The sequence below is a fragment of the Psittacula echo genome (genome assembly GCF_963264785.1).
Source record: "Psittacula echo genome assembly, chromosome: 16".
Classification (NCBI taxonomy): domain Eukaryota; kingdom Metazoa; phylum Chordata; class Aves; order Psittaciformes; family Psittacidae; genus Psittacula; species Psittacula echo.
Window position 1 is genome coordinate 1,805,432 of NC_137752.1, and position 26,342 is coordinate 1,831,773.

At 41.2% G+C, this 26,342-nt stretch overlaps 2 protein-coding genes across 7 annotated transcripts in view; one reads left to right on the forward strand and one right to left on the reverse strand.

The window, feature by feature from the left end:
* Nucleotides 1–17,864, forward strand: part of CAMSAP1 (calmodulin regulated spectrin associated protein 1) — a gene marked incomplete at both ends in the record, with an annotated part of 32,075 nt that extends 14,211 nt beyond the window's left edge. For 2 of the 3 annotated variants that reach the window (XM_080630800.1, XM_080630801.1), the window contains 17 exons: nucleotides 3,095–3,357; nucleotides 3,543–3,704; nucleotides 4,554–4,634; nucleotides 5,622–5,654; nucleotides 8,987–9,128; nucleotides 9,631–9,770; nucleotides 9,868–9,964; nucleotides 10,356–10,533; nucleotides 10,880–10,974; nucleotides 11,688–11,772; nucleotides 12,097–14,533; nucleotides 15,808–15,944; nucleotides 16,042–16,250; nucleotides 16,337–16,439; nucleotides 16,790–16,905; nucleotides 17,138–17,256; nucleotides 17,562–17,864. In XM_080630800.1, the coding sequence (XP_080486926.1) occupies nucleotides 3,095–3,357; nucleotides 3,543–3,704; nucleotides 4,554–4,634; nucleotides 5,622–5,654; nucleotides 8,987–9,128; nucleotides 9,631–9,770; nucleotides 9,868–9,964; nucleotides 10,356–10,533; nucleotides 10,880–10,974; nucleotides 11,688–11,772; nucleotides 12,097–14,533; nucleotides 15,808–15,944; nucleotides 16,042–16,250; nucleotides 16,337–16,439; nucleotides 16,790–16,905; nucleotides 17,138–17,256; nucleotides 17,562–17,864 (4,700 nt within the window). Of the gene's footprint in view, nucleotides 1–3,094; nucleotides 3,358–3,542; nucleotides 3,705–4,553; nucleotides 4,635–5,621; nucleotides 5,655–7,599; nucleotides 7,660–8,986; nucleotides 9,129–9,630; nucleotides 9,771–9,867; nucleotides 9,965–10,355; nucleotides 10,534–10,879; nucleotides 10,975–11,687; nucleotides 11,773–12,096; nucleotides 14,534–15,807; nucleotides 15,945–16,041; nucleotides 16,251–16,336; nucleotides 16,440–16,789; nucleotides 16,906–17,137; nucleotides 17,257–17,561 lie in introns of all 3 variants that reach the window. The other variant, XM_080630799.1, reaches the window with a different exon arrangement.
* Nucleotides 17,865–25,699: 7,835 nt separating this feature from the next.
* Nucleotides 25,700–26,342, reverse strand: part of KCNT1 (potassium sodium-activated channel subfamily T member 1) — a gene marked incomplete at both ends in the record, with an annotated part of 75,477 nt that continues 74,834 nt past the window's right edge. For all 4 annotated transcript variants that reach the window (XM_080630747.1, XM_080630750.1, XM_080630749.1 and 1 more), the window contains 2 exons: nucleotides 25,700–25,820; nucleotides 26,226–26,310. In XM_080630747.1, the coding sequence (XP_080486873.1) occupies nucleotides 25,700–25,820; nucleotides 26,226–26,310 (206 nt within the window). The remainder of the gene's footprint in view (nucleotides 25,821–26,225; nucleotides 26,311–26,342) is intronic.

A 26,342-nucleotide genomic window follows, 5' to 3' on the forward strand; every position in this document is an offset into this window, starting at 1 on the left:
GAGTTTGTCTGATCCGTAAAAACCGGGGAGAAAAGCTCTCCATGATGCTGGTGACAGCTTGTGTATCCATAGTGGGTTGTTGAAATGAGCAATGGATAGTGTGATTATGTCCAGTATGAGGTAAATTGGAATATTATTTAAATAAAGTTAATATGTGAATGTGTTTTATATACCTTAAAATCCCTGTGGGCCTTTAGTCAGGACATCGGATTAGTTACAAAACTGTTCCTTTCTGTCTCAGACAGGCAAATTTAGCAGGTGGAAGTGTTGAGTACGCTAAGGTAGAATATAAAACTGGGCAAGTGTTCACAGTGAAATAAGTTGCTATTATGGGAGGATTAACGCTTAGGAAGAACTTCTTATGATAGTATTCAAATTATCCTGGTACTAGAAGTTATCCTCACGCATCTTTAATCACGGTCAGTCGAAATCCATTCAGTCTTTAAGCCATTATGTGGAGGTCAGAAACATGAAGTTAGAGAGTTCTTTAGTTACAGAAGAAAAAGATCTCAAGATCTATTGGCTGGACACTCAGACTAAACACCAGCAGCCAAGATACAGGCTGTATTATTTATTTTGAAAAAATATATGGATTTCTGTGACGTGGAATCTCATCATTAAGACCTAGATCCATTTATTGCTAGAAAAGGCTTTTAAAATCATTAAAATATTGCTAGTTTAAATGAAAATTCATGTTTGAGGTCTTACTGCCCCTGTCACACAGGGAGCTGAGCTTCATCTTCCAACAGCCTCTTCTGTTTCAATAGTGTGTGTAAAGAGCTTATATCCTCGGGGGTATGTTAGTGTTGGAGAGAAAGCTTTTTGTAGTTACAGTCAATAAAATCATCAGTTTACCTTGTGGAAGAGGGACCTAAAGAAAATGCAGAGTGAGGTGTCTGCTGGTGCAGTGGCCTGTGTGGACAGCGCGCACTTTGGTGGAGCTTCAGGGTTCTTTGTCCAGCGTTGCAGTTTGGTTTCAGACAGTCACCTCGGTTACCCTGCTCAGCAGGGGTCTGTGGAGCTGGTGGAGGGCAGATGTTCCCACTAAACCCTCATCCAAGTACTTCAGATTCCAGACATTTTGAATTTGCATTTTTCTTTTTGTCTTAAAAAAGCCATTAAAACTTGGAGTGATGCTAATGCTCTTGCCAGAAGTGTACTACTTCATGGATATTTCATGAGCTACTATCCTATTATTCCCTTTCACTAATCATTTTAGTCAAAAGCAATGTATCTTTGACTGTTAAAGGTTCAGCTGCTTGTAAGGAAGCTGAAATGTTGAATTATGTTCTGATTTTGGATCTTTCCTCAGTCTTTAGAAATGGAAGCTCTAGTTCTCCTGGAAATGACAATGACCATTAAATGGAATTAGCTTTCAACAGCCTTTGATTTTAGGTCAGGTTGACTAATGTTAAGAAGATTAAAAATATTTGAATTTATTCTCTATTTTACTAAAAATGGACACCCACATTAACAAATGCAACTTCTGTGGTGCCACTGGGGTTTTACTGTGTCTCTTCCAACCATCTTTGGTATATGGTGTGTGTATCACAGCAATCAATGTCACATAAAGGAAAAATAGTGATCTTAGTTTTAAAGAGCTTCAAAGAGTTTACCATTTTGAAAAGCAGTGGTGGTGGTGCTGTATGTCTGAGTGGCAGTCAGAGCTGTTATACCAACACTGGTTTATTGCATGTTTTTATCTAAGATGTATTCTGGCTTGTGTAACTGGTAACATTTTGTCTTAGTTTCTCTTCTTCATGAGCATTAAGTGCTCTGCACTACACAAATCCTGTGTGGCTCATTTTGCAGTTCAAAGATAGGCTATGGGTGGGAGGGTTTTTTTGAATGGGGAGATTTAATTATTCTGCAAATGAGCTGAATGAAAAGTAAACACGCTGCCAAATTAATAATTCTTTTAACTGGGGATGTACATATTTAAATGAACAGTTGAAGTGACTTCAGGGGAAGATCTTCAGAGTGACTGGAGAGCATAAGATAGAATCTGATGTTTGGAAATGATGAAATGTTGGGCTGCTGTTAAGACAACACACTTGAGGCTAGAAAGTGTTCTTCCTGGAGTTGAAGACACTCATTATTACTGCCAGGCTATTATAAAGATCAATAGCTTCTAGTTTGATTACTGAGGATGAGTAGAAACATTTATTTTGGGCTATATCTATTTTTAACTTGATTTATGTCTTTTCAATAATACCAAGAAGCTATTGCTCACAACAGCATTTCTTCTACCTTCAGCTGTTGTGATCCATTGACATTTGCCATGTGCTGTAGTGTCACAACCTTTAATGTTGGCAGCACATCAGCTAGGAATGTATGGATTCAGAATGTCTTGGACATGTTCAGAGTGATCAGAATATTAGTTGTTGGTGGTGCCTCTCTTTCTTGCCAGCTGTGAAGCTGTGCTGATGAGCAGCCAAAGTGTCTCTGTGAGGGTTGGAAACTGGTGGAGAAGAAGTTTAGAACCAAGAAATGGGTGGCTTAGTTTTCTTTTCCAGTTTGAGAATTGGGGGCAGAGCCTTGCAGTTGTTTAACAGCTGCGCACAGATGCTTTGGGATATTCTTTGAAGTAGTTGTACATTTTGCTTTGGCAAGATACAAACTTTGCCTCTCAGATACACGGCGCATTTTAGCCTGTGAGTTAAGTAAATGATATATAATTCCAAATAATAATTAAAATACTCTGCACTTGTCAGTAGAAGTGATAGTGTATCATGCTGAGTAAGCTGGGTATTATTCTGGGAGACCACTAGAGATGTGTAGAGGAACTTGTGTCCATGTTGAAGTGCTTGCTTGTAAAGGACTCTAGTCTCTTGAGAAAGCAAATTGGTGATGTATGGGATTTCTACGGAAGAACGTGTATGTCAGGAGGCAATTCTATGTGCTTTACTTAACTAAAGTTTAAGCACAAAGACCTGTTGAAAACCATTTGCAATATGAAACTCCAGACTTACGTATGCTTGGGGTTTTTTGTGCTTGTATTTTTGCTGTTCATACACTGCCTTTGAATTAAAGTAAAAACATTTACTTCTGTTTATAGCTGGTGCTGCTTGTTGAAGTGTCTTTGTTGTTCCAGATAACGTCCCAGAGGAGCTGAAGGACCCGTTTTACATTGATCAATATGAGCAAGAACACATTAAACCACCCGTCATCAAGCTGCTGCTGTCCAGCGAGCTGTACTGCCGCGTCTGCAGCCTCATCCTGAAGGGCGATCAGGTGGCTGCTCTGCAGGGACACCAGTCGGTGATCCAGGCTCTGTCTCGGAAAGGGATTTACGTCATGGAGAGTGATGATACACCTGTGTCTGAATCTGATCTGGGCTGTGCACCAATCAAAATGGTTAGCTTAATTAAATCCACCTAATCATCTTCTTTTTATTTAACACTGTCTAAAATAGTTAATGGAACGAAGAGCTCTTCATTTCTAGGTCACTAACCTCAGGAATCTCATTTTAAATACAGTTAGAATATATAATATTTTTAAAAGATTTTCTTTTTTAAATGCTCATTGTTTTCTTCTTTTAGAGTTCTCATATGGCAATGATTGATGCTCTGATGATGGCCTATACTGTCGAAATGATCAGCATTGAAAAGGTGGTCGCTAGTGTCAAGCGTTTCTCTACATTCAGTGCCTCAAAGGAACTGCCGTATGATTTGGAGGATGCAATGGTTTTCTGGATTAACAAGGTAAATTTACTTTGAGAAACGTGTCAGTATCTTCTTGTTACTTTTAAGATTTCTAAAAAGTTCTGCTGAGTGTCTTCCTTCCATCTTCTTTACCTGGGCAGTTTTATCACGTTTTCCACTTCAGGTGAAGATAACTGCTTTAATTACTGCATTTACTAATGCATTTACTAACAATTACTTGTTACCTCAAGTCCAATGGTAGCTGGGTATAATATTCTCCTAATATGAATTATTACTGATGGTACTTGATTCCCTTAATACTGCAACATATTCTAAATTCATCTTCAGGCTTGGCTTCCCAAGGTTTCTGTAAGCATTGGGAAAGAGAATCAGACTAGCAGGGAAAGACAGTTTGTTTTTCTTAGGGATGCTGTAATAAAGCTGGTAAATTTTTCAAGGCAAATTTTGAAATATAGAAGATAATTAAGAACTAAATTAGGAATATCAAGAAATTGGGTTCTTTATTTTTAGACAAGCTGCTGTGAGGTTTGGGATATTTTTTTTTTAGGTGAAGCATTGTTTCATGTTAAATAGCAGGATAGACTTAATTCTGACTAACTTGAATACATTTAACAGAAATACTGAAACTTTCCAAAGGGTAGAGGTTGTTACTGAAACCCTTTTGAGTGACACCAGTATGTCTCCTTTCCAAATCCAAGATTCCCTTGTGATTATAGCTACTGCTAATAAGTGAATTGGTCTTGAAAACTGTTGTAACGCATTATTCTATGAACTTTTTGTGTTTGTAGAATGGATTGACTATTGAGTAAGGGGAAAAAGAAGAAAGCTTGACTTCTTGAAATGTGTTCAGATGTATTTTAATATCTTTCCTATTAACTGCCCTTTTAGGTGAACCTGAAGATGAGAGAGATTACAGAGAAAGAGATTAAATTAAAACAGCAGCTAATGGAAAGTCCAGGACACCAAAAGGTAACCCAAATTTGTCTTCAGTTGTGACTTTTGGTTTTTTTGATGGTTAGTGGATTTCAATATGAATATCTCAATAGTTTTTTTGTTAGAGAAACAGAAGGTGTCCAGTCCTTGATACTCCTCAGGTTTTGTGCATGCAGTTTGTTCTCTGTCTATCATCAGTGCCCTTCCTTACTTCTCAAGCCCACTGGTATCTTCTGACCTTCTCTTTTAAGTTTCTGTTGGGCAAAACCAACTTGCTTCAACTTAAAATAACTTGTATCAACTTTACATGGGTAATAAATATGACTCAGCTTTCACAGCACAAAATATATATTATATATTTTGAAAGCTCTTGGGACATATTCATTTTGCATGGGTTAATTGTCTAATGTGTATTCAGAGGCTTATTCAAGTTCTATCTCGTAAGCATACTCTTGGCATTCAAATGTTATATGTGTTTGTAGTTTTTTCCACCCTTTTCCCTAGAAATTATATCACAATGCACTAACATTGCAAAATAAGAACACTTTCATTTCTGGAGAATGTAAACGAGATCTTTCTCAAATATACTGTGTGATAACTGAGCTCCCAATTTATGATTTAATGAAGCCTTAAAAAAGGCTGCTCTGTTCTTTCCTCAAATTGGCATTGCTGTGTAGAGGGGATTCAAGTGTGACACATGAACAAGGCACAAGTGATTTAACTTTTGTGTCAGAGGCAAAGGTTTTTCATGTGCTTTTTCATGTAAAATATTCTTCAACAATAAGGGACTAAAGAGCTGTTTCATTTACAAGTTGATGCATGGTCTGACGATCCCTTTAACTATTTGATTCTATTGACTTTTGGGTCTCATTTTAATATTTTTAAATCTAAATTTCTAGGCTACAAGCCCTCTACAATATGAAAGTGTTTATTGATGAAGTGCAATTAAGTATTACTGCTTTTAACTTGCATTGCTGATGTTCCTTTCCTATTCCTACATTCCTTTCCTTGCTTCCTGAGCAGTCTCCTTCCAAATGGTATTGGAAATTAGTACCTGTAAGTGAACTACTTTTACACCAGTTGTCATCCACAAAATCATGGCTTTTTAACTTTCTTCAGAGTGTTTGCTTCCATTACAATGCTTCTTAGATGGTCTTTGACAAAACACCTGTAAGCTTTTGGATCATCAGGCTTAGTTTCCATAACATGATTTTTGCATACTGTACAGCATACAGCATAATCACTTCACTTCAAAAGTGTTTGCACAGTGCAGGAGTGAGGGATATGGAGTAGCAGCAAAAAGCCAGAAAATTAACAGCAGTTGAAATGGTTGCATTTACTATTGTTGTTGTAAGTAGGCAATTGATCATAGCACTAAGGTGATATAAAAGCTGGTCGGTTTAAATGGTTGTTTATTCTTTGAATCCATAGTTCAGATACTCAGATCTTTGCAGTAGCTCATTAAATAAGGCTCTTGCACAGGTCTGTCGAAACCAGAACACTTGAGGTGGGGGTAGAAGATTTGACAAACCAGTTTGGATCCATTACGATAGTTGCTGGAGTTGTTTGCTAAATAAATGCTGCCATAATGGGAGGAGGAAAGGCAGTTTACATATCAGAAGAAAATACTTTTCTTTATGGTGACATGTGAAATGGAATATCAATTCCACTAGATATACAGAAAAAAACAATCAAATTGTACTTCTGGTACCCAAGCCTGCTTCCTTTTGACTGAGTTTCTTGGTTTTATACCTACTTGTAGAGATTTTCCTTTGTTCCTTTGCTTTCCTTAGCCTCATTACCCTTTCCCTGCACTTGGAGTTGGTGTTTTCATTTCCTCCCTGGGAAGATGAGAGCTGTTGTCTCTTTGTGAAGTCCAAAGAGCAGTGTGCTTGGAAAGGCAGGTGTGATCGGGCACAGTTTCTGCTCAGTCCCACTCCTCTGCCTTTTACTCATTTGTTTGCTTGAACCAAATGTATGGACTGCAGTAAAAACTTGAAATATCTGAAATAAAGGAATTGCAAGTGGAGATCTGCAGGCTAATAAAACCTGACTTCCAGCCTCTTTCAATGACCTGTGTGTAGTGAAGTATTGACCTAGTGCTTATCACTTACATTCTAGTGTGCTTAAAGGCCACATCTGTATTTGAGGCAGATACTTGATAGCCGTTTGAGGAAGCTGAACAGGTTTATGTTTTGTTTAGAGACAGCTGGGTGAGAGTAGAAGAAGCTTCAGGAATGGAAATGACTTGCAAGGGTATCATTGACCAAGTTGGTAGTAAAGGAAGGAGTAAATAGAGGTTATCTCACTGCTAGTCCACTACCACTGAGATTATACCTCTTTACTGACAGGTTTAGCAGCCTCCATGGTAGCTGTCAGACTGTGTCACTTCCATAGTTTTTCTTTTGTGATCTATTTATTTTTTAAATATAAAGTTGTCTCTATTTCAGTAGCCCCCACTTCTGCACTTTAATGCATACCAATGGCATACATTGTATGTGTGGGTGGAGGGGAGGGAAGAAACCACAAAACTCAGCTTAGAATACAGGAAAGAATTCAGAATTTTCAGTGTAAAAGACTGAATGATTAAGAGAAGAATAATTGAGAGAGAAATAAGGAATTAATTTAAGTCCATACAAAAACTCTGATGATAAATTCATGCTTTTTTTCACCAAAGCTAAAATAAACAAGGAATTCTAGTTCTCAGTATTGACTGTCATTGGTTTAAATTCCATTTAAGCCTATTGGAAAGGAATTATTTGCATCTACTTTAAACACAGGAGGAATTAAAGTTCTGAAGTTTGTCTTTAATATACTTCCTTCATCTAAGTGCAATAAGTGCTGAACCTTTTAAGCTAACCAGTTCACCTTAGTGTGCATACTTCTTTTATCAACCTTAATGACCCCATTTCCAGTGCATAGTGGATGTTGCTAATGCAGTTGATTTGTTTCTTGTTTGAATAACCATCGTCATGTGTCTCACCATTTCTTTTTGTGTAAGCCCGATCTGATGCATGCCCTATCACACTGCATGCTGGAACCAGTGGAATATGCTCGTGTGGTACAGTATGATTCACATTCCATTACATATTTGTGGAGTGCTTCAGGCTGGGGAAAAAAAAAAGTAGCTTGCACCTGGTAAAAGGACAGGAAAATAGCATTAACATATAGAGGTAGCTTTTAGAGTTACTTGCCTTTGCCAGGGAAGCTTAACATAACATCTTTATAGTTGTGCAGAATAAATTGACTGCTGCTTAGTGCTCTGAGTGTGACTTTTCCTTTGAACAGATTTTTTTCTCAGCCTGTGCTATCCTACATTGGCACATATGTGTGTGTTTGTGTAGAGCTTTCCCAGGTTGTCCTGGGAAGTCTATGATTCCATTGATAAAATCCAGCTTGCCTCTGACAACTAAATACATTCTCTGTATATCAGCACATCATTCAAGATAGTTTGTTAAATATTAAGTGATGTTAATGCACTAACATGTAAAAGGAGTCTTTTCCCAACTCTGTAAGGTATTTCTGCTAGCCTCTGTAGTTTGTAGTTCTTTTGCTTGCCCAACTGCTTTGCTGCTTGAGCTTAGACACAACCTTCCAGCCTAGCCGGCATGTGGGTGCTTAGTGAACATCAACACTAAAACTTTTCTTGCACAAATTGCAAGAAGCAATGCCAAGATTTGTTCTTTAGTTGACTGGCATTAGCTGTTCTTCAGCTATGCTCCAAATTCTGTGAGGACTGGGGGCCGGTTTGCAGAAGAGTTTGATTCTGATCTATAGTGAAATCAGGGAGAGTTTCGCCATTGATTTAAAGGCTCTACTTGCTCTTCTTGCTTTTTGGAAAAGGCCATGCTCTTTTCTTTTGCACGATATTCATATTATGTGCTGGCTTGCCAGACCTACCATGTTCTGAATATCTCTGAGAGAACTTTGCTGTCTGTGGACTGACAAGTCTGTGGATGTAGGTAATGTATGAGAAATCACTAGCCCGCCTGAATTATCTTTTGCTGTGTTTTTGTTTTGTTTTTCCCAAGCTTTAAGTGTTTTCATGTAGTTACCGGTGTCTCTTTCTTTGGATCTGCTGCATTCATGCATCTCTGTGGAAGGACTTTGACTTAATTTGCTTGCAGTAAGTTAAAATATGTGAATGAAGCTAGGAATCCAGCGGCATGGATTGCTGCCAGATGCAAGAGAGTGATTAAAAGGGAAGCACTGTATTCTGCAGAATTGGCTTCTATTGAGGGAAAAGTAAGCTTGTAAATTGCTTTTGACTTAAAGCAGAATGCTCTAAAGGATCCACCGTAAAGAGTTTTCAGTGCTTAATTCCTTTTGTTTTTCATTCTTCTTTTCTGTTTGTTAGCATCACATGATCACTTGTTTTCTTTTGGTAGGTGCGTTACAGAAGAGACCATCTTTCAAGCAGGCAACTCCCTTACTTCCCTTTGCTTGAAGATTTGATGAAGGATGGTAGCGATGGCGCTGCTCTTCTGGCTGTCATACACTATTATTGCCCAGAGCAAATGAAACTGGATGGTATGTAATAAGGGCTTAAATATATAGATAAATATTCTTTAATCTTTGAAAGGTGAACTAGAAATACATTATGAACTGAAAATGCAACTCATAAGTAGTGGAATACAGCAAGTTAGAGTTGGGTCACATGGAATCTGCCTCTTAAGTATATTTTAAGATGTAACCTCCAATTTTGTTTTTTTACTTACTGCATTTAGAAGGCTCTGCTCTGTATATTACAAGCTACAAAATAATGCTTTAACATATCTAGGTGATATGCTTTTCTTTGTTCAACTAAGCTTGGTTTCAGTAGACCATAAAAAAGGAGTACCTGTCCACTACTGCATTAGCTGATCATCCTCATGTTCTTCTGTAGGAGTACATAATTTGACATTGTAAAATCTAGATTTTAATATACTTTCTCCATTCTTCAGCAATTGTCACTCTTCAGCATTGCAAACATGAGTTGTCTTCGCTAAAAAAAACGTTGTAGTGTTGTAACTTACCTTTTTCACCTTTCTAGATATTTGTTTGAAGGAGGTAACATCAATTGCAGACAGCCTCTATAATATTCAACTTTTGAGAGAATTCTCAAATGAATATCTAAACAAATGCTTTTACCTCACATTGGAGGACATGTTATATGCTCCTTTGGTTTTAAAGGTAAGAAACATAATGAAGGATACGTTTTAAACTAAAATGCGGGTAAATCACGAGGGTTTTGTTACTAAGGTGTGTTTTTTCTTTGTTTCTGTTTTAGCCTAACGTCATGGTATTCATTGCGGAACTCTTCTGGTGGTTTGAGAATGTCAAACCAGACTTTGTACAACCAAGAGATATTCAGGAAATAAAAGATGGTAAGTCTTTAACTCCTTATGGATGTTAGCATGTTATTTAAAAGATACTTGCATTACAGTGGAACTGTTGCACAGCAGTGTTCCCTTTGGAGTTTTGTTTCTGCTTGCTGGGGATCTTCAAAAGCAGTAAAACCAGAAGGAACGTTAGTTCTAAGATCCACTTGAGTTCTAATTCTTTGAATGAGGAAGATAAATTTTTCCCTAAGCCCACTATCACTTGTAGCTTTCTTTCCATGAACTTCACCATAAGATACATTAGATAAAGAGTAGTGCCTAAAGTTTCATTTTGGAATTGTCATAAAATTTTCATTCTAATGTGTAAAGGTTCTGTTCTGGTTTGCTATTTTGATGACCAGTATAAGTTGTGTTAATGTTGTAAATATATGCACAGTTAAAGCAGTGTTGCAGCAGAAGAGCAGTCGTCCGCCTGTTCCCATTTCCAATGCAACCAAGCGCAGTTTCATGGCCAGCCCTGCTAGTACAAGTCCAGCAGAGTTGCAGCCCGCAGCTCAGGCAGGCTCTGAAGCTTGCAGCAGATACTACCTGCACCCTGAGGAGCCTGACTATCTGTAAGTCTGGTTTCATGTTCTTTAGACTAATCTTCAACTTATGCTTCCATTTGGATAACCTATAATTTCTGCTGCTAAATGTTCACTACAAACTGAGTGAATTTGAGTTGTGTGCAATGAGTCTCTAAAATATTCTCAATTTTGAAGTTCAGAGCAGCACTTTCTGCTGTTTTGATCTTTGTTTAGTAAATGCCAATAAGCCTCATCAGTTAATGTCACCATTGCACGACAGAGAAGTTAGTCTAACTTCTGCTTTGAAAAAGGCTATTAAAACATGAAAACTGTTCAAGCAGCTCATCTTCACTAGACATATAAGTAGTAATGAAAATTTCCTTTTCTGACTTAGTGGCAAAGGAGGAAGCCCTGCTTTTAGCCCTTCCCATCCACTGCTCCCTTTGAGACAAAAGCAACAAAAATCTTTACAGGGAGAAGACAGCCCTGGTAAGTCTACCTTAAATTTGCATTTCAACTAGCAATGACCATCAATGTCAATAGAGTAATGAATAAAAATGATGTAAGTTAATATATTTGAATGAGCTAAAGAGGAAATAAAGTGCAGTCAGCCAGGTGGTAAGCATGTTGAGTTTGAGTAGATTGTCTTTGTTTGCATTAAAAGGTATTCTCAAACAAGTGAGCTTATTTCTCAGAATCCCAAGTGCAAGAAATTAACACTAATAATGTAAACTCTGTGAAAAGAAAGGAGAAATCCCCTTGCCAAGTCTTAGGAAATACAATTGTCATCCAGAATGACAATTCACTCTAGGAATTGATAGGTTTTCACTAAACATCTTGTATTACTGAAAACCTAGGGCCTATACTTATCCAGGGATGCTCAACTAAGGTACCAACCAAGCATTCTAACTTCTTAAGCTCTAACAACAGGCAGTGAGGACTTTTTAAAGGTCGGTGGCATGACAGGGAGAGCAAATTGAACAGTTTGATCTTTGAAAACCCAAAAGTCAGATGTGTGGATGTCATTACTTTTCCCTACATTTTTTTCAGGCTTGGTTTGTCTTTGGTTATTATTTCAGCAAATCTGTTTGCTGCTGCCATCTCTTGGTGAAAGGGTTTATTATGTTTGCTCTTAAATAAAGTAAAAGTGCTTGTTTAAAGACCATTAATAAAATGCTGACAATTTAAAATATGTATTTCAGGCCATCGACATCGTTCTAATTCTTTGACCCGTGTTGATGGGCAACCACGAGGTTCAATTCTTGCATGGCCAGATAGGAAACCCAGGTAACAGATGCATTTAAGTATTCCAGTACTGCCTAATGAAAGGATACTGTGACAGCCACTGTAGCGATGTGGTATCACTTCCTTAGAACTGCACTGAGAGTCACTTTAGTTTTCTGTAAATGTACATTTTCAGAGATGAGTGGTTTTAAGCTTGCAATTGAAAAGACTAAACATACATCTTAAGTTGCTATTTAGTATTGCTGGTCGTTTTTGATAAAGGATGCAAAGAAGCAAAAATTGTCACTGTTTTCATCAAAGTCCTTAATTGAACAAATTATAACTTTTTGTGCTTAAGCATCAGTAGAATGTTCTTATCTTTTCTAGGCCTCTGTCTCAGCCAACGCCATTTGCTCTTCATCATTCTGCCAGTACTGATGTGGACCCTGGGTCTGGCGATAGTATTAGTTTGGCTAGATCCATCAGCAAAGACAGCCTTGCTTCAAACATCGTTAACGTAACTCCAAAAAATCAGCCCCATCCTCCATCCATGAAGACTAATGGGAAGAGCTTGCTCAACAATGTTGAAATCGAGGATGAGGATGAAGAGCTTATTGCAATAATCAGATCTGAAGAAAGGCCAAACCGTGCTGATGTGGAACTGCAGAATGCATCAGCCAGGGTGCCCAGCATAGTTACATCTGCATGGTCTCCAAAAACAAATAGTGAGACTTCAGAAAGCAAACCAGACAGTTTTTACTTGGAGCCTCTAATGCCTGCTGTTCTAAAACCAGCAAAGGAAAAACAGATCATCAACAAAGAGGATGAATGTGGAGAAGGGAAACAAAGGAGTTTTACAACAAAAAGATTAAATGAAGGACACTTGTCTTTGATCCGCAAGAAAACAAATAGCAGTCATGGTGAGCATGACCTCAACAGGACTTTTACTCCAATTTCTAGTTCTGATTTCACTCCAGTTGCAGACCCTACAACTGCAGATTCAGTGGCACTGGTGGAGGGAGGTTTAGAAGCTTCCAGACCTTTGGCTAGTAGCAGTCTAGATTCTTCTCCTCAGGAACTATCCACTGGAGGATTTTTTCTTCATGCTGCTAAATCTGATGATGACATAGCAAGTAAAGTCAATGTCAGTTATGTGAAAAGTCTCAATTCGCATGCTGCGGATACTACATGGACTATGGTGAGACAGGACTCTGATTCAGATCTCTTAGATATAGAAGACGCTGAACAGGATTTGGTAGTCATAGATGACCATCCTATAGTTGCTAAATACATTGGTGAGGAAGAATCTGCAAAACTGCAAGAAGATATGAAGGTAAAAGAACATGAAGACAAGGATGATGCCAGTGGACGTTCCAGCCCATGCTTGAGTACAATATCTCAAGTTAGCAGCGTGTCCATGACTAGCGGGAGTGTCCGAATGACCAACTTTGCTGAACGAAAGCTTCAGAGACTTAACAGCTATGAAACAAAGTCCAGCACAAGTAGTTCGCAGAAGACCACACCAGATGGATCAGAAAGCTGCCCAGCACCACTGACCACATGGAAACAAAAGCGAGAGCAAAGCCCCAACAGGCAAAATAAAGATAACGTTAATCTTTTAGCTTCTGAATTGGTGCAGCTTCATATGCAGTTGGAAGAGAAAAGAAGGGCAATAGAAGCTCAGAAGAAGAAGATGGAAGCCTTATCAGCAAGGCAGCGACTAAAATTAGGCAAGGCAGCTTTCCTGCATGTTGTTAAAAAAGGGAAATCTCCTGATGTTCCCCAACCTCTTAAACCAGAACATTTTGCAAAGGAATATTCTCGGCACAATGGTGAAGACTTAGATGAAGTTTCTTTGGGTTCCAAATCTGAGGAGTTCTTTGTGAAAGAGGACGAGAGAGAAGAAATGCTCAACGATTCTCCAGAAGTAACAAAAGTAAAAATGCAAGAAAGCCTCGCTTTTGCTGAGCAACATAAGGCAAAAGACTCTGCTGCTATACATGACTTGGAGAAAAGCAAAATTATTTCTGTTGCCCTCCTAGAAGACAATGTTACTGAAGTGGATATAAATGAATGTGATCTTTCTATCGAGAAACTGAATGAAACTATCAGTACACTTCAGCAGGCTATATTGAAGATTTCTCAGCAACAGGAACTGCTTATGAAATCTCCAACAGTGCCATCACCGGGAAGCAGAAGTAACTCTCAGGACCAAAAAGTAAAACCATCGATTCACTTTGTTGAGCCCCTCTCTCCAACTGGAATGAACAGTCTTCGTAAACCCCCTCGATTTGGCCAAGGAAGGAGCCCTCGGTCAGGGAGACCATCTGATTTGAAAGTCAGTAAAGACAGACAGCAAAATTCAACACGTGTTAAAACCCCAACACAAAGCCTAGACGCCCTACCGCATTTAAGACCGTTTCCATCCAATAGCTTGTTAAAGACACCAACAGAAATTGGCTTGGAAAGTAGCCCTGATCATGGGAGTGGTTCTCAAGAGAAGTGTTTCTTTGATACCTATAGACTTCATGATGAGAGCAATCAAAGGGCACTTGTTCTCTCCACCTCCAAAGATGCAAATATTATTTCTGAAATGAGCAAGGAGGTGAATAACAGCTTCAAGGAAACAGGGTTGAATTCTTCTGATGGCTCAGGAAAAGAAAATGTCCCAGTGGACGAGCCACTGAGGAGCAAGGCTAATCTCATTGAAGTAGACTTGTCTGACTTAAAAGCTCCAGATGAAGGAGAACTTGAAAACCCGGATAGCTCTACAGATATGATTAGTGAAGGTGATCAGAAGTCTGGTGTGGGTTTTTTCTTCAAGGTAAATATATTACCTTTCTATATTTGGTTGTTGTTACACATTTGCCCAGCATTAGAAGTGTTCTAGTCCAATCCTCAGTCTACTGATGGAACACAGTACATTTTGGTTGCAATATTAGGATTTAAAGAACTGCATTGGGAAAGAACTGCTTGTGGAGAAAAAAGGGTTTGACTTAATGTATGAAATCCGTGTTAACTTTACTAGGAACAAGGATTAAACCTTGCTTTTCTTCTTTCCCATAGATTTTTCTGAGATACAGTACAAAAGATTCACAGAATGCAAGGGCAGAATTTACTGCTGTGAACCTGTGTCAACTGAAAGAAAGAGTTCTGACAGAACACAAGGGTCTAGGGAAACCTGCTGGAGTCTGAACTGGGGGGGGGTTGGCATTTGCACCCAGATTTCTCAGAGTTTAAGCAGCCAAGGGCTCCAACAGAGAATTTGGTTGTATGGCTGTAGATGCAAGTGAAAAATTAGATGCTTCAGTGCACTGTTGGAAGAAATGATTGTTTTCCATACAGATTTTGGTTTTGTCTTATAATGGTAGTGTACAGGGCTCACAATGAGAAGATATTCAAGTAATTTTTCTCATTTCACACGTAACTGGCTTGGAGAAAGGCTTGTTGTTAAGCTGATGGGTTTTCGGGACAGTGCTATTTCTTCTTGTTGGGTTGGATGTATTTTAGGTAATGTGCATTCTCCTTCTACAGAAGTTCATAACTGCTGACAGAACATTTGATATCTTAATTTATGCTTAGCAGTGATTATTGTAGATACCTTAAATGTGCTGACATGGTGATACTTTTTTAATTTCTCCTTCAAGAAAGTCAAGCTGGGATGTCTCAGTCCTCCTGAATTTAACTTTTTGTTTCATACAATGTGATGATACACTGACTGACTCAGAGGTTATCATTATGCTGGGGTGGTTTGTGCCGTCTGTCCTAGCCCACGTGGTAGTTGCATTGTAATTTGCAGTTCTTGAATTTTTTGTGGTGATGAAGCATGCTTCAAAGCAAGTCAGAGGAAGGTGACACTCTTCTTTTTCTCCTCACAAATTTGAAGGAACAGTGAAATTGTCTCTTAAATTATTCTTGAGCCACAAACACACAGTTCAATACAGTTCTGATTTACAGTCAGCAATTATCAGAATGTAAAGATATTTCCCAAAGTAACAGCTTATGTTTTCCTAAAATCTTCCTGGTATCCTCAGCAATGTTGTGATGTCCAGAGTAGGATATTCTCTCCTATTCTTTAAAATGCTCTGAATTTTACAGGATGAACAGAAAGCAGAAGATGAGCTTGCAAAGAAACGTGCAGCGTTCCTCTTGAAGCAGCAGCGCAAGGCTGAGGAGGCTCGGATTCGGAAACAGCAGTTGGAGGCTGAAGTTGAACAGAAAAGAGATGAAGCTCGGTAATAACATTTGGAAAGAAATACTTCTTTTTATCTTTAAGAGGAGGAGAAGTGTTATATGTTGAATATATATATATATGTTGTGTTTGCTATTTAGTCGCAAAGCTGAGGAGGACCGAATACGGAAAGAAGAGGAGAAAGCTCGAAGAGAACTTATCAAGCAAGAATATCTAAGGAAAAAACAGCAGCAAATTTTGGAGGAGCAAGGGCTTGGCAAGCCCAAATCCAAGCCCAAAAAACCCAGGCCCAAGTCAGTTCATCGTGAAGAATCTTACAGTGATTCAGGGACAAAGTGTTCTTCCACACGTAAGAGTTGTGGTTTGTTTGCTCTCACTGAGTCTGCAAACCTGTGTTAACAAAATGTATTTCACACATTCTCTTTTATGTTGTAGCTGACAATCTGAGCAGTGCTCAGTCTGGTTCCAGCCTGTCATTGGCCTCAGCAGCAACAACTGAACCTGAAAGTGTGCACTCCGGCGGGACGCCGTCTCAGAGGTAGAAAACTAAGCTTAACTTTAGTACTTTTTCAATAGTGCTGGGATTCAGTGTTGTTGGCTTCAGTTTGCTGACATAGAGGCCCAGTAGTAAGTAGTGAATTCATCTTCTGTTTTATGTGGCTGCCAACTCCCATGTTCTGTACAAACTTGCTATATTGTTTTGTTTTCTCCCAATGGAAGAATAGAATTTCACTTTGATGACTGAGCAGGGAGAATCTGGCTGTTTGGGGGAGGAGAAGGGACTATAGCCTCTCCCATTCAGAGCCAGCAACTGATGAATTCATTTAAGAGGGTTCATTTTTCAAACCAAAATCATGTCATATGACTTTTTATATTCCACCCCACCAGAGTTGAATCGATGGAGTCTTTACCAATTCTGAGCAGAAACCCCAGCAGGAACACCGAAAGAGATTGGGAGAATGCTTCAACTGCATCTTCTATTGCTTCAGTGGCAGAATACACAGGTGACTGCTTCAGTTTGAGCATTTGTGATGAATAGCAGGCCTTAAAAGCTGTGATGTATTTGATGTGACACATTTATTTTTGAGAAGTTAAGGTGTATTTTGTTCAAGGTGTATTTTGTTCTGTTTAATATCTCTAAGTTATTGTGGAGGACTTTCTGTTTTTCACTTTGAATGAAAATCTTAATGCTCATAAACATAAAGCAAATAATTTTTACTTCTTTGTCTTCCTTAGGTCCAAAATTATTTAAGGAACCCAGCAGCAAATCAAACAAACACATTATTCACAATGCAATCTCTCATTGCTGTCTTGCTGGAAAAGTGAATGAACCACATAAGAATTCAATATTAGAGGTACAATACAATATTAATGCACTCAACAAAATGTATCTGTAATGCTCATTTCATAACCCCGCTGATATGCTGTAGCAAATGCCATTTCCTAAAATGTATCTGCATTGAGGGTCCTTTATTTCTCTCGACTGTATGGACTTGTGTAAAGCATGATCCTGTATTAAGAGTTGAACTCACAAGCTTATAAAAGGACTGAAAATCATAGCTATAACACTTATTTAGCTATATGTGAAAACCTAAAGCTTGACATGTTCACGGTGAAAACTCCTGTATTAATCTATGTATATGTTTGGTTTTTAATGCAGGAACTAGAAAAATGTGATGCCAACCACTACATCATTTTGTTCCGTGATGCTGGCTGCCAGTTCAGAGCACTTTATTGCTACTATCCTGACACTGAGGAAATCTACAAGCTGACTGGAACAGGGCCAAAGAGCATCACCAAGAAAATGATAGACAAACTTTATAAGTACAGTTCGGACAGAAAACAGTTTAACGTGATTCCAGCCAAAACCATGTCTGTCAGTGTGGATGCTCTTACTATTCATAACCACTTGTGGCAAGCCAAGCGACCTGCAGTGCCAAAGAAGACTCAGACTCGTAAATGACACTGAGTTCTTGGGGAGAGGATTGCTGAATGGGATGGCATCGAAAGAGGACATGTTTACCATTTCCCTCCAGTTTGGTATGAAATGTGCAGAACCATAGACAATTTTTAAGAAGCTTCTAAACAGAAACCGTGGATGCAAGTTACGAAGAATGAAGGAACATTGCCAGTGTTTTTTATGAATAATAAATAAATCTGCTGTTACACCCAATGCTAACTACTGTGGCTTTCAACTGATGAGGGACTGTGCATGTAGCAAGATCTTTAACAAGTGGATTTCCTTTTACTTGAAACTTTTCATCGGTACAAATTGGGAATACTTTAGTTCCATTTCCTCTCCACCTCATTCCCTCCTTTCTCCTGTCACTCTTAAAGTTGGCGAGCTCTGAACTTCAGCAGAAGGATTGAACAGATCTTGGGTGAAGTGCTTTGGGTTTGGTTTGGTTTTTTAAACAGTCTTTAGGGAAACCTTCCTTTGGGACTTTTTTGAGGAACTGTTTAATACATCAACTTGTTGTACTGTATCTACTGCCAACGTTAAGTCCAGCTCAGATTTCTGAACAAAGCCCCCAGCTTGTGCTGCTCAGAACAGAGTTTACTCACAGGATCTCTTTAGGATAAGCATTGCAAGGATTGCAAAAGCCAGTCTTTTATAAAAAACCAAGTTGTTCACAAATGTAAAGATCTCTGGAATACAATCATGAAGAGGCATACTACAGGTGCTACAACTGCAACATGCCTGACTGAAACTTAAGGCAAGCTGAACAGAGCACAGTCATTACTGATTTCAGTTTCAGGTAGTGTCCTAAAGATTTGTTTGCTTTAATAAAGATGGAATCTGGTAGGTATAGAACATTTCCACTCTGAGCACGCTACTCCTGTACGATGGTGCACTTAATGATCACAGATTTTAATGTTTTTATTACATCATGAAATGTAATTCTACTTTCTTTGTCCTGTCTTTATTCTGAATGAGCAGCATGCTCGAAGATGAAGAGTGTGTTATGTTTTTTATTTTGGGTGAGATATTAATATATATTGATTTGTTTTTCTCATTTAAAATCGATTTTTAAACAGAGACATTTGCATTTGTTTCAGAAGCCCAAATAAGTCGAATGGCTTTGGATTTCTTTTCATGTTGAAATATTAAACCTTGAGTTATAACCTTAAAAGTCTTTGTGTTTCAGCAGATTAAATTTTTGTCTGTGGTACCAGGGTATATTTGCAGTTCAATTCCATTCTTTTAATACTCCCATTTCTCATTCATGGCCTCAGTCAGACTTCAGAGTAGGTTTCTGTAGCCTTTACCTAAGTTAATCTGCTAACATACACCTGCGCCATCCGGTTTGACACAACTACCTGAGGGTCATGTAGGCTTGTAACTTTGGTTTGCACGTTTACTTTTATTTGAAGTGTTACTTGAATCCGTATCTCTTCAGTGCAAAAGGCACTTACACCATCCTAGAGATGAACTGAGCTCTGCAAGACACTATAGTGTAATTATTCAGCTCTGAGAATAATGGAAGCTATAAAGAGTTATGTACATAAGGGGAAAATAGGGTACGTAATAAAGTGCTGACTAGATAGAGCAAAATGAAGGTCTTCCATTGCGGTCTCTCCATTTTACTTTTCCCCTTCCAGTACTCCTTGACTAGGCTGCTGCAACTTTGTAAATTATGTTAGATAGTTTGCTGCTTGTAAATAATTAAAGGCTTTATGGTTTCTGAAGTGCTAAGTATTAAACACAGTCATGAGCGTAGCTTTTGTTACCATGCTTTTCATGCTTGTGCTTTATTTCTCACTGTTTGATATTATATACCATATTTATTTTATGAAACACTGAAATTTAATAAAAGCCATTAACTGATTTCCTTTTTATTTCATGGGTCCTTTTGTTGTTGTGACACCTCATCCCCTCAAAGAACTAATACGCTTTAAAGATGTGCTAGTCTATGTCCACTTGCACTTTTAGAAAGCTTCACCTGTAAGTAGCTGTAATAACTTCATGACAAGAGCTTCATTCTCCTGACCCTGATCGCAGCGTGCAACAACTTAACCAAAAGGCTTTCAGACAACTGGAAAGTAATGTGAGTCTCATTAAGGATTTATTTCATCAGTTCAGACTCTCGAATCTGGCTGGTGGCTTTTCTTTGATCGGTGTAGTCAGTGACAGAGGTTTGGAAGTGTTAAGAGAATTTCTTTTGTTGAGCTCTTCAGTGTTAGCTTGCTTGTGATTTGTAAAGACAAATCGCCTCTAGAATTTGGAAATGAGCTGGTTGTTGAAGCTTCATAATGCATCCATCGGAGTTGCATAGAAGTGAAATTTATATTCACAAGGCTATAGACTTTTCTAGTGCAGGAATAATTTCCTGTGACTGTACAATAATGTTTTCCAGTCAGCTAATCCTTGTGTGTAGACTGAAGAAAGAATACATCAGTGATCCCTGTGCTTTTTAACTTTACTGTATTTCATCCAGGCTGAGATCGCACTGGCCATAGAAAAGACTGGAATAGAAGGCATCCTCCTGGATGTCATTGTGCTAGTCAGGTCCTGATTTTCCTGCTGCAATGTGGCTTTGTTTAATACCTGAAGCAATAGGATGTGACATCCATTTGGACAGGGAGAGGAGTCCATCTGTAGGCAGCATATAGTCTCAAGTGTTGAGGTGAGGATCATAGAGGAAGTAGAGGAGTAAGTCACCTTCTAAGAGATTAAATTCTCTGGACAACTGATAGTGTTGAGTTTTAATTATCAAAAAAACATTAATCTCAAATACCTTGGCAAGAATATGGTCTATGAATTTAGTCTGGAAACAGGAAGAGAGAGAAAGCTGGTTGTAAGAAGGTAACATAGAGTTTGTGGGTGAATGTGCAGGGGAATGTGAGGAAACGTGTAGATGTGCGTGGGGAAAGGCAGCGTTTTGTAGCAGGGAGAACAACTCATTTTCTCACATAGGTTTTGTATAATCCAAATGTCAACCTCTGTGTGTTCCCTGCCTGCTGTCAGCCCAGGGTGCAGGACAGTGACACTGTCAGTGACTGAAGATCATCCCGTGCAAGAACAGGTGGGGGATCCGTGCACTGGCAGCTGCCATGGAAGAATGGTGCCAGCATCTTGCTGATGTCTCCTCTAGAAAACACTGCTTAGAAAATGACATTTTGCCTTTCCACAGCATGGAGCTTTGTGCAAATACCCTCCCAGGTGAAAGGCCTGGGCAGTTACTGGTGCTAGGCTACATCTGGGTGCCTTCTGTAGAGAAAGAGAAGTAACTTGTCAAGCTGTACCTTAGCTGTCTAGTTTGTGATTCACCAGGATTGATTGGAGCCAGGGTCCTTCCCCTTAGGTGTGTAAAACAAGAACTGGCTTTCCCTAAAAAACCTCTTCCAGCTTCACAAAGGTTCTTGTGTTTCCTGGGAGTTTGGGTAGGAAAGAGGGGGAGCTTAAGGTACAGCCACAGCATCAGCTTTTCCTGTGACCACAGAAGAGGATATCTGAAAGCAAGTGATGTTTTTTCACTCCACTGAAGACGTGCCTAAGCCATGTGTAAGCCTTCCACAGAGCTCTCACTGTGTCTGCTCTGAGCTACAGAATTAGTTCCTAGATAGAGTAAATCTCTCTCGATTTCTTACACATAATGGACACAAAAATGTACATCTTTAAAGTGCTCTTCAATGTGATTTCTTTTCCCCAACTCTTCATGCATCATCTATACATGTCGTGTATTTGCATGTGCTGTTTGCATCTGTAGTCAATGTCTGTCACGTTTCCATCATGCTCTGCGGCAGGGTTCAAGAATAATCTGAGTTGAAAACACTGACTCTGAAAAGCTCCGTACAGTTCAACACTGGGCTGCCAGAACATCGGGTGTGTAGGCAAAATAAGCTCCATTTCTCCCTGCTCCACTGGAGGGTTAACAGCAGAGAAACTGGTGATCTCTTTGGAGTTTTCACTTACTACAACCAATGGTTTGGGGCTGCAGTGCAAAGTAAGAGAATCATAGAATTGGGTTGGAAGGAACCTTAAAGCACATCCAGTTCCAACCCCTACCACGGGCAGGGACCCCTTCCACTGGAGCAGCTTGCTCCAAGCCCCTGTGTCCAACCTGGCCTTGAACACTGCCAGGGATGGGGTGTCCAATTCAGCAGCTCTCAGTTAATCGGGTTTTACATTTAATCCAGCAGTTCCAGGATTACATTTAGCTCCAGCAGTGGCAGGGCTGGGACCAGTCACAGGTATGATGATTTCTGCAGTGGGTTTTGTGGTTCGGATGTCGTGCTGTTACTGTAACACAACAGGAAGCAAATCTGATGTGTCTTTTGGGCAGGAATGGAGAAAGAGATTTGAAAGCTGAGGTTGAAAAGGTCTGGAAGAGATGACCGGAAACACGGGCTCATACGTGTCAGGCCTTTGGCACTCTAGAGCCACGTCTTGCCATGGGTTTTAAGATGAAATTCGCTCCGAGACCAAAAGGAGACGCAGGCTCCATGGTTGCTGCATGCAGCTCTTTTATTTTCATTGTCTTTACAGAAAGGTGAAGCATCTTCCCGGTCATTGTACAAACCCCTCTCCTGCAGTGCCTCCAGCAGAACGTGTCACAGCACCAGGGCTCAGAAGGAGCTCTATCGGCTGTTGCTGATAAATATCCCTGCGTGAGCTGACCCGGAGAGATGAGAGGTCTCCCAGGGGACATAAAGATGTCATGTTCTGTACAGATTGAGGTAAATAGGGTATAACAGGAAATAAATATACTCTAACATTTGGTTTAATACTCAATTTTAATGCAGGATACATGGATTTAGTCCATATTTAGTGTAGGAAACCATTAGTGGACATGTAACATGCGATGGAGCCGCTTGCTGCTACACTTGAAACCACTGCGGTCATCCTCATTTCTGCCTTCCCCCAGGGCCTGTCACATCTCCACAGTGGAACACAACCATTCCCTTCAGCAAACCCTGTTCTTCCAAGCTCATTGTCCCTGTGGGAAGTGCAGGACAGGGGCTGGCCCCCTCCAAGACAGCAGGAACGGCTCTTCTGGATGCATCAGCATTCCCAGGCCCATTACAAAAATAAAATACTTCTGTTTTTACATTAGTATTGGAGCTGAGTCTAAAGAATTAGAAAATTAAACGTTTGTTCTGACTTGCATTGACCACAGGCAAGGATCTACAGTATCGAGTTCAACATCCCGGAGAATGTCTGCTATAAATGTACACCATAGAAAGAACGTCTGCAAAACGCCCACGGTTTATACACGTAGCTTTCTGTTTAAATACAGCTATTTATACCTCGAACAAAACCAGAAGCATTGTCAAAATATGGTCGTATTGAGGGCTGTTATTTAAGAGTATCCCAAACCAGAGGCAGTTTAAACTGCTTTTGGTATGTGGGTTTCCTCTTAGGTTGATGATCTCCTTGTATTAAGGGTCTGTAAGACTTCAGATTGTCCAGGGAGAAGGAGGTGCCTAAAGCTGAGCTCCTGTGTGGCGCCAATGTCTGTGCAGCCGGGGGGGCTCTGGATTGGGGACCACTTACCCAGCAGTGAGTGGCTGACCTGGATGCTTGGGGCTGGCTCGTTTCAGGGCTGGGTTTAGCTGCAGAACACAGCGCTTATGGAGCCTGTCCCGCCAGCAGCCAGTCAAATGGAGACAGAAAGATCATAGCATCAGCCTGGTTTGGGTTGGAAGGGCCTTAAAGCTCATCCAGTTTCAACCCCTTCCACTGGAGCAGGTTGCTCCCAGCCCTGTCCAACCTGGCCTTGAACACTGCCAGGGATGGGGCAGACTAAAACCTGTGATGTTGTGAGCAGTCCAGCACGTGCAGGTGACCACAGCTCCCACTCTGCCGGGGGGTTTGGTGCTTGGTTGGTTGGGGTTTTCTAAACCCTTCATGTTTGTTCCACACTCCCTTGAAAGCAAAGTGGGGACTGGAAAATCACCGGCTGTAATCTGCTTAAATACACTAATAGGTGATGAGGCCTTTAATACAGCCCCAGTGTGTGCTTTTGTCCTTCAACTTTGCTCTCTTCTTCAGCCTACAACAACTTCTTTATTTCAAATGATATACTGGGCATGCTGCGTTACAAATAGAAATAAATCAAACATAATCTAGATTAAAACCTCAATAACTGAAAAAACCCCAAAACAACCCAAAAAACCCCATCAGAGGCAGTGTGGTTTGTGCCCACACCAAAGTGAAGCGGAAGGGTCAGGCTGGGCTCATTGCTTTCACCTGCAGTGCCTCCCCAACCCCTGATGTACCACCAGCTGATGGTCCCCAGTGCGGGTCACACAGGGCCTCATGACCAACACATCAGGACCAAATAACAAAGAACTAAAATAGGATCCCCTCAAGCCCATCTCACCACTGCTTGAAACTGCAGCTTCAAACAGGTATTTGTGGTTTGCTTTTGGTTTGCTTTTGTAAACAGCTTTTATTGGGAGTGTCATGGGGGAACAGAAGTCAGATGTTCATGGCACTAAACCATTCAGCTGGCAGCAGGTCCGGGATGGCTGATGGGATTTCATGGCAACGTTGTGCTTTACAGGCTTCTCATTAAAAGAAAGAAAGCAGTTTTAACCTATGCAAGTAAAGGTCTAGAAAGGTAACGAGGCAGTTATTCACTTGGCAGCCAAAGAAAACCTTTACAAGTGTGCAAAACCAGATGGAAAACGCATCTGGTGTCTCTGCTCTGGGGAGGTCTCCGCGGGTGCAGTCGGAAGCGGTTGGCCAGCATAGGCAGTGCTCTGGGGCTGATGTTGTTCTGTACATTCATGCACCTCTGCTGCAGACACGTGCTGTTGCTGCGTTATAAAGTCGAGCAAGGACGGATGGAGCTGCAGCGGGCAGGGGGCGCAGGCAGAACCTGCTGCCTTGATGGTGGCACTGGTCCTGCCCGTGGGAAGGGAAGGGGGGACATTCAGATCCAGGCTGTGCAGCCGAGCGGGTGTCAGGCCCCAGACTGCCCCTGGAAGGAGGGCAAGGGGCTGAGCTGAGTCACTGACCCCATGAGTGCCTGTTCCCGGCCAGCCCGTCCCATCCCACCCCAGCACAGGGCAGCCCAGCTCCAACAGCAGCAGCAATGGGGGATGAGCTCGATGGGGGACACAGACCCAGCGGCAAGGTGCCCACAGCCGGGGCTGGGCACGTATGGCAAGAGGCATTGCCATAGGGATGGCAATTGGCTCCAGTCACCTGGTTTTGGTGAGGTTGGGTTTGTGAGAGGCTAAGGTGCACTGGAGGCAGTGCAGCCTTGCCATGGCACCAGAAGGAGCTGCATAGCCATGTCCAGTCCTATTCCAGCCATCCCACAGCCGCCAGCACATCCCTCCCTGCCTCCCGGCACAGCTCCAAGTGCTCCTCACATCGATGCCGTAACAGAAAACCAAGAGGGTGAAGAACGTGAGTTGGGTGAAAGAGAAGTTTGGGTACCCCAAGGGGATCCCTGGTGAAGGAGGAAGGTTTTGGTGCAGTTTTGCTCTTGTATTGACAAACCCCATCAAATGCAAACAACCTGCATCATCGGGGGGGGAATGTTAAACACAGTCCTCCTGCTCTCACAGGGTTGTTTGTCATCGGGTCTCAGCCACGTCCCACCAGCACCAGCGAAGACTTTCTCACTAGTTGCGGTATTGGTATAAAAAGTTAAAAGCCACGGGGTGCCTGCGGGTGTGCGTCCGTCTGTCCCGTCCCTCCGGGGGCCTGGGCACCCCTTGCACAGCACGCAGCCAGGCTGGGCATCACCGGCCCCCGGGGCACCCATGGGCAGCAGCAGCAGCGGCCGCCTTCCTCTCGGCCGCCGTCCTCATCCTCACCCTGTCCCGGGCAGGGGCCGCTCAGAGCTGGGTCTCGTCGCGCGTTTCGGGGTTGCAGGGCCCCACTTTGTTGCTGTAGCTGCTCTTGCGGCTGTGGCCGTCGTTGGCCACGTGGGCCAGGGGGTCGGAGCGGATCAGGTACCTGCGGGGCACAGCTTGGTTACACCAATGGGAACCCCCCCACTTCCCCATCAGCACCAGGGAGCTGTGCAACCACTAAAGCGGGATCTGGCCCATCCTCAAGGCTGGGAAACGTGGGGATGTGCCATGGGGCTGTGCTCAGCAATAAAGAGTTATTTTTCCTTCTGCTGCACAGCAGCAAAAGCCAAGGGAAAACCTTCACACTGAGAGTCAGAACCATGATGAGTAAAGCTGGGGCAGTTTGGGCACTGCTTGGGAACATACGGAATGGGGACGGCCTGGAAAGGAGGCAAAACCCTGCTGGTCTTTATGAGAAAGGATGAAAGCAATGCAATGGGGGCAGGCAGCGCTGGGGCAGGTCTGGGGGCACAGGGAGAGGCTAAGAGGGGATGGGGGCAACACCTACACGATGTCATTGAGCTCCAGCCGCGTGTCCGGGGGGGGATTGATGAGGACGTAGGACAACGTGTTCTGGTGGTCGTTCATCTCATCTGCGAGACAAGGGGAAAGGGCTGGTGAGGGA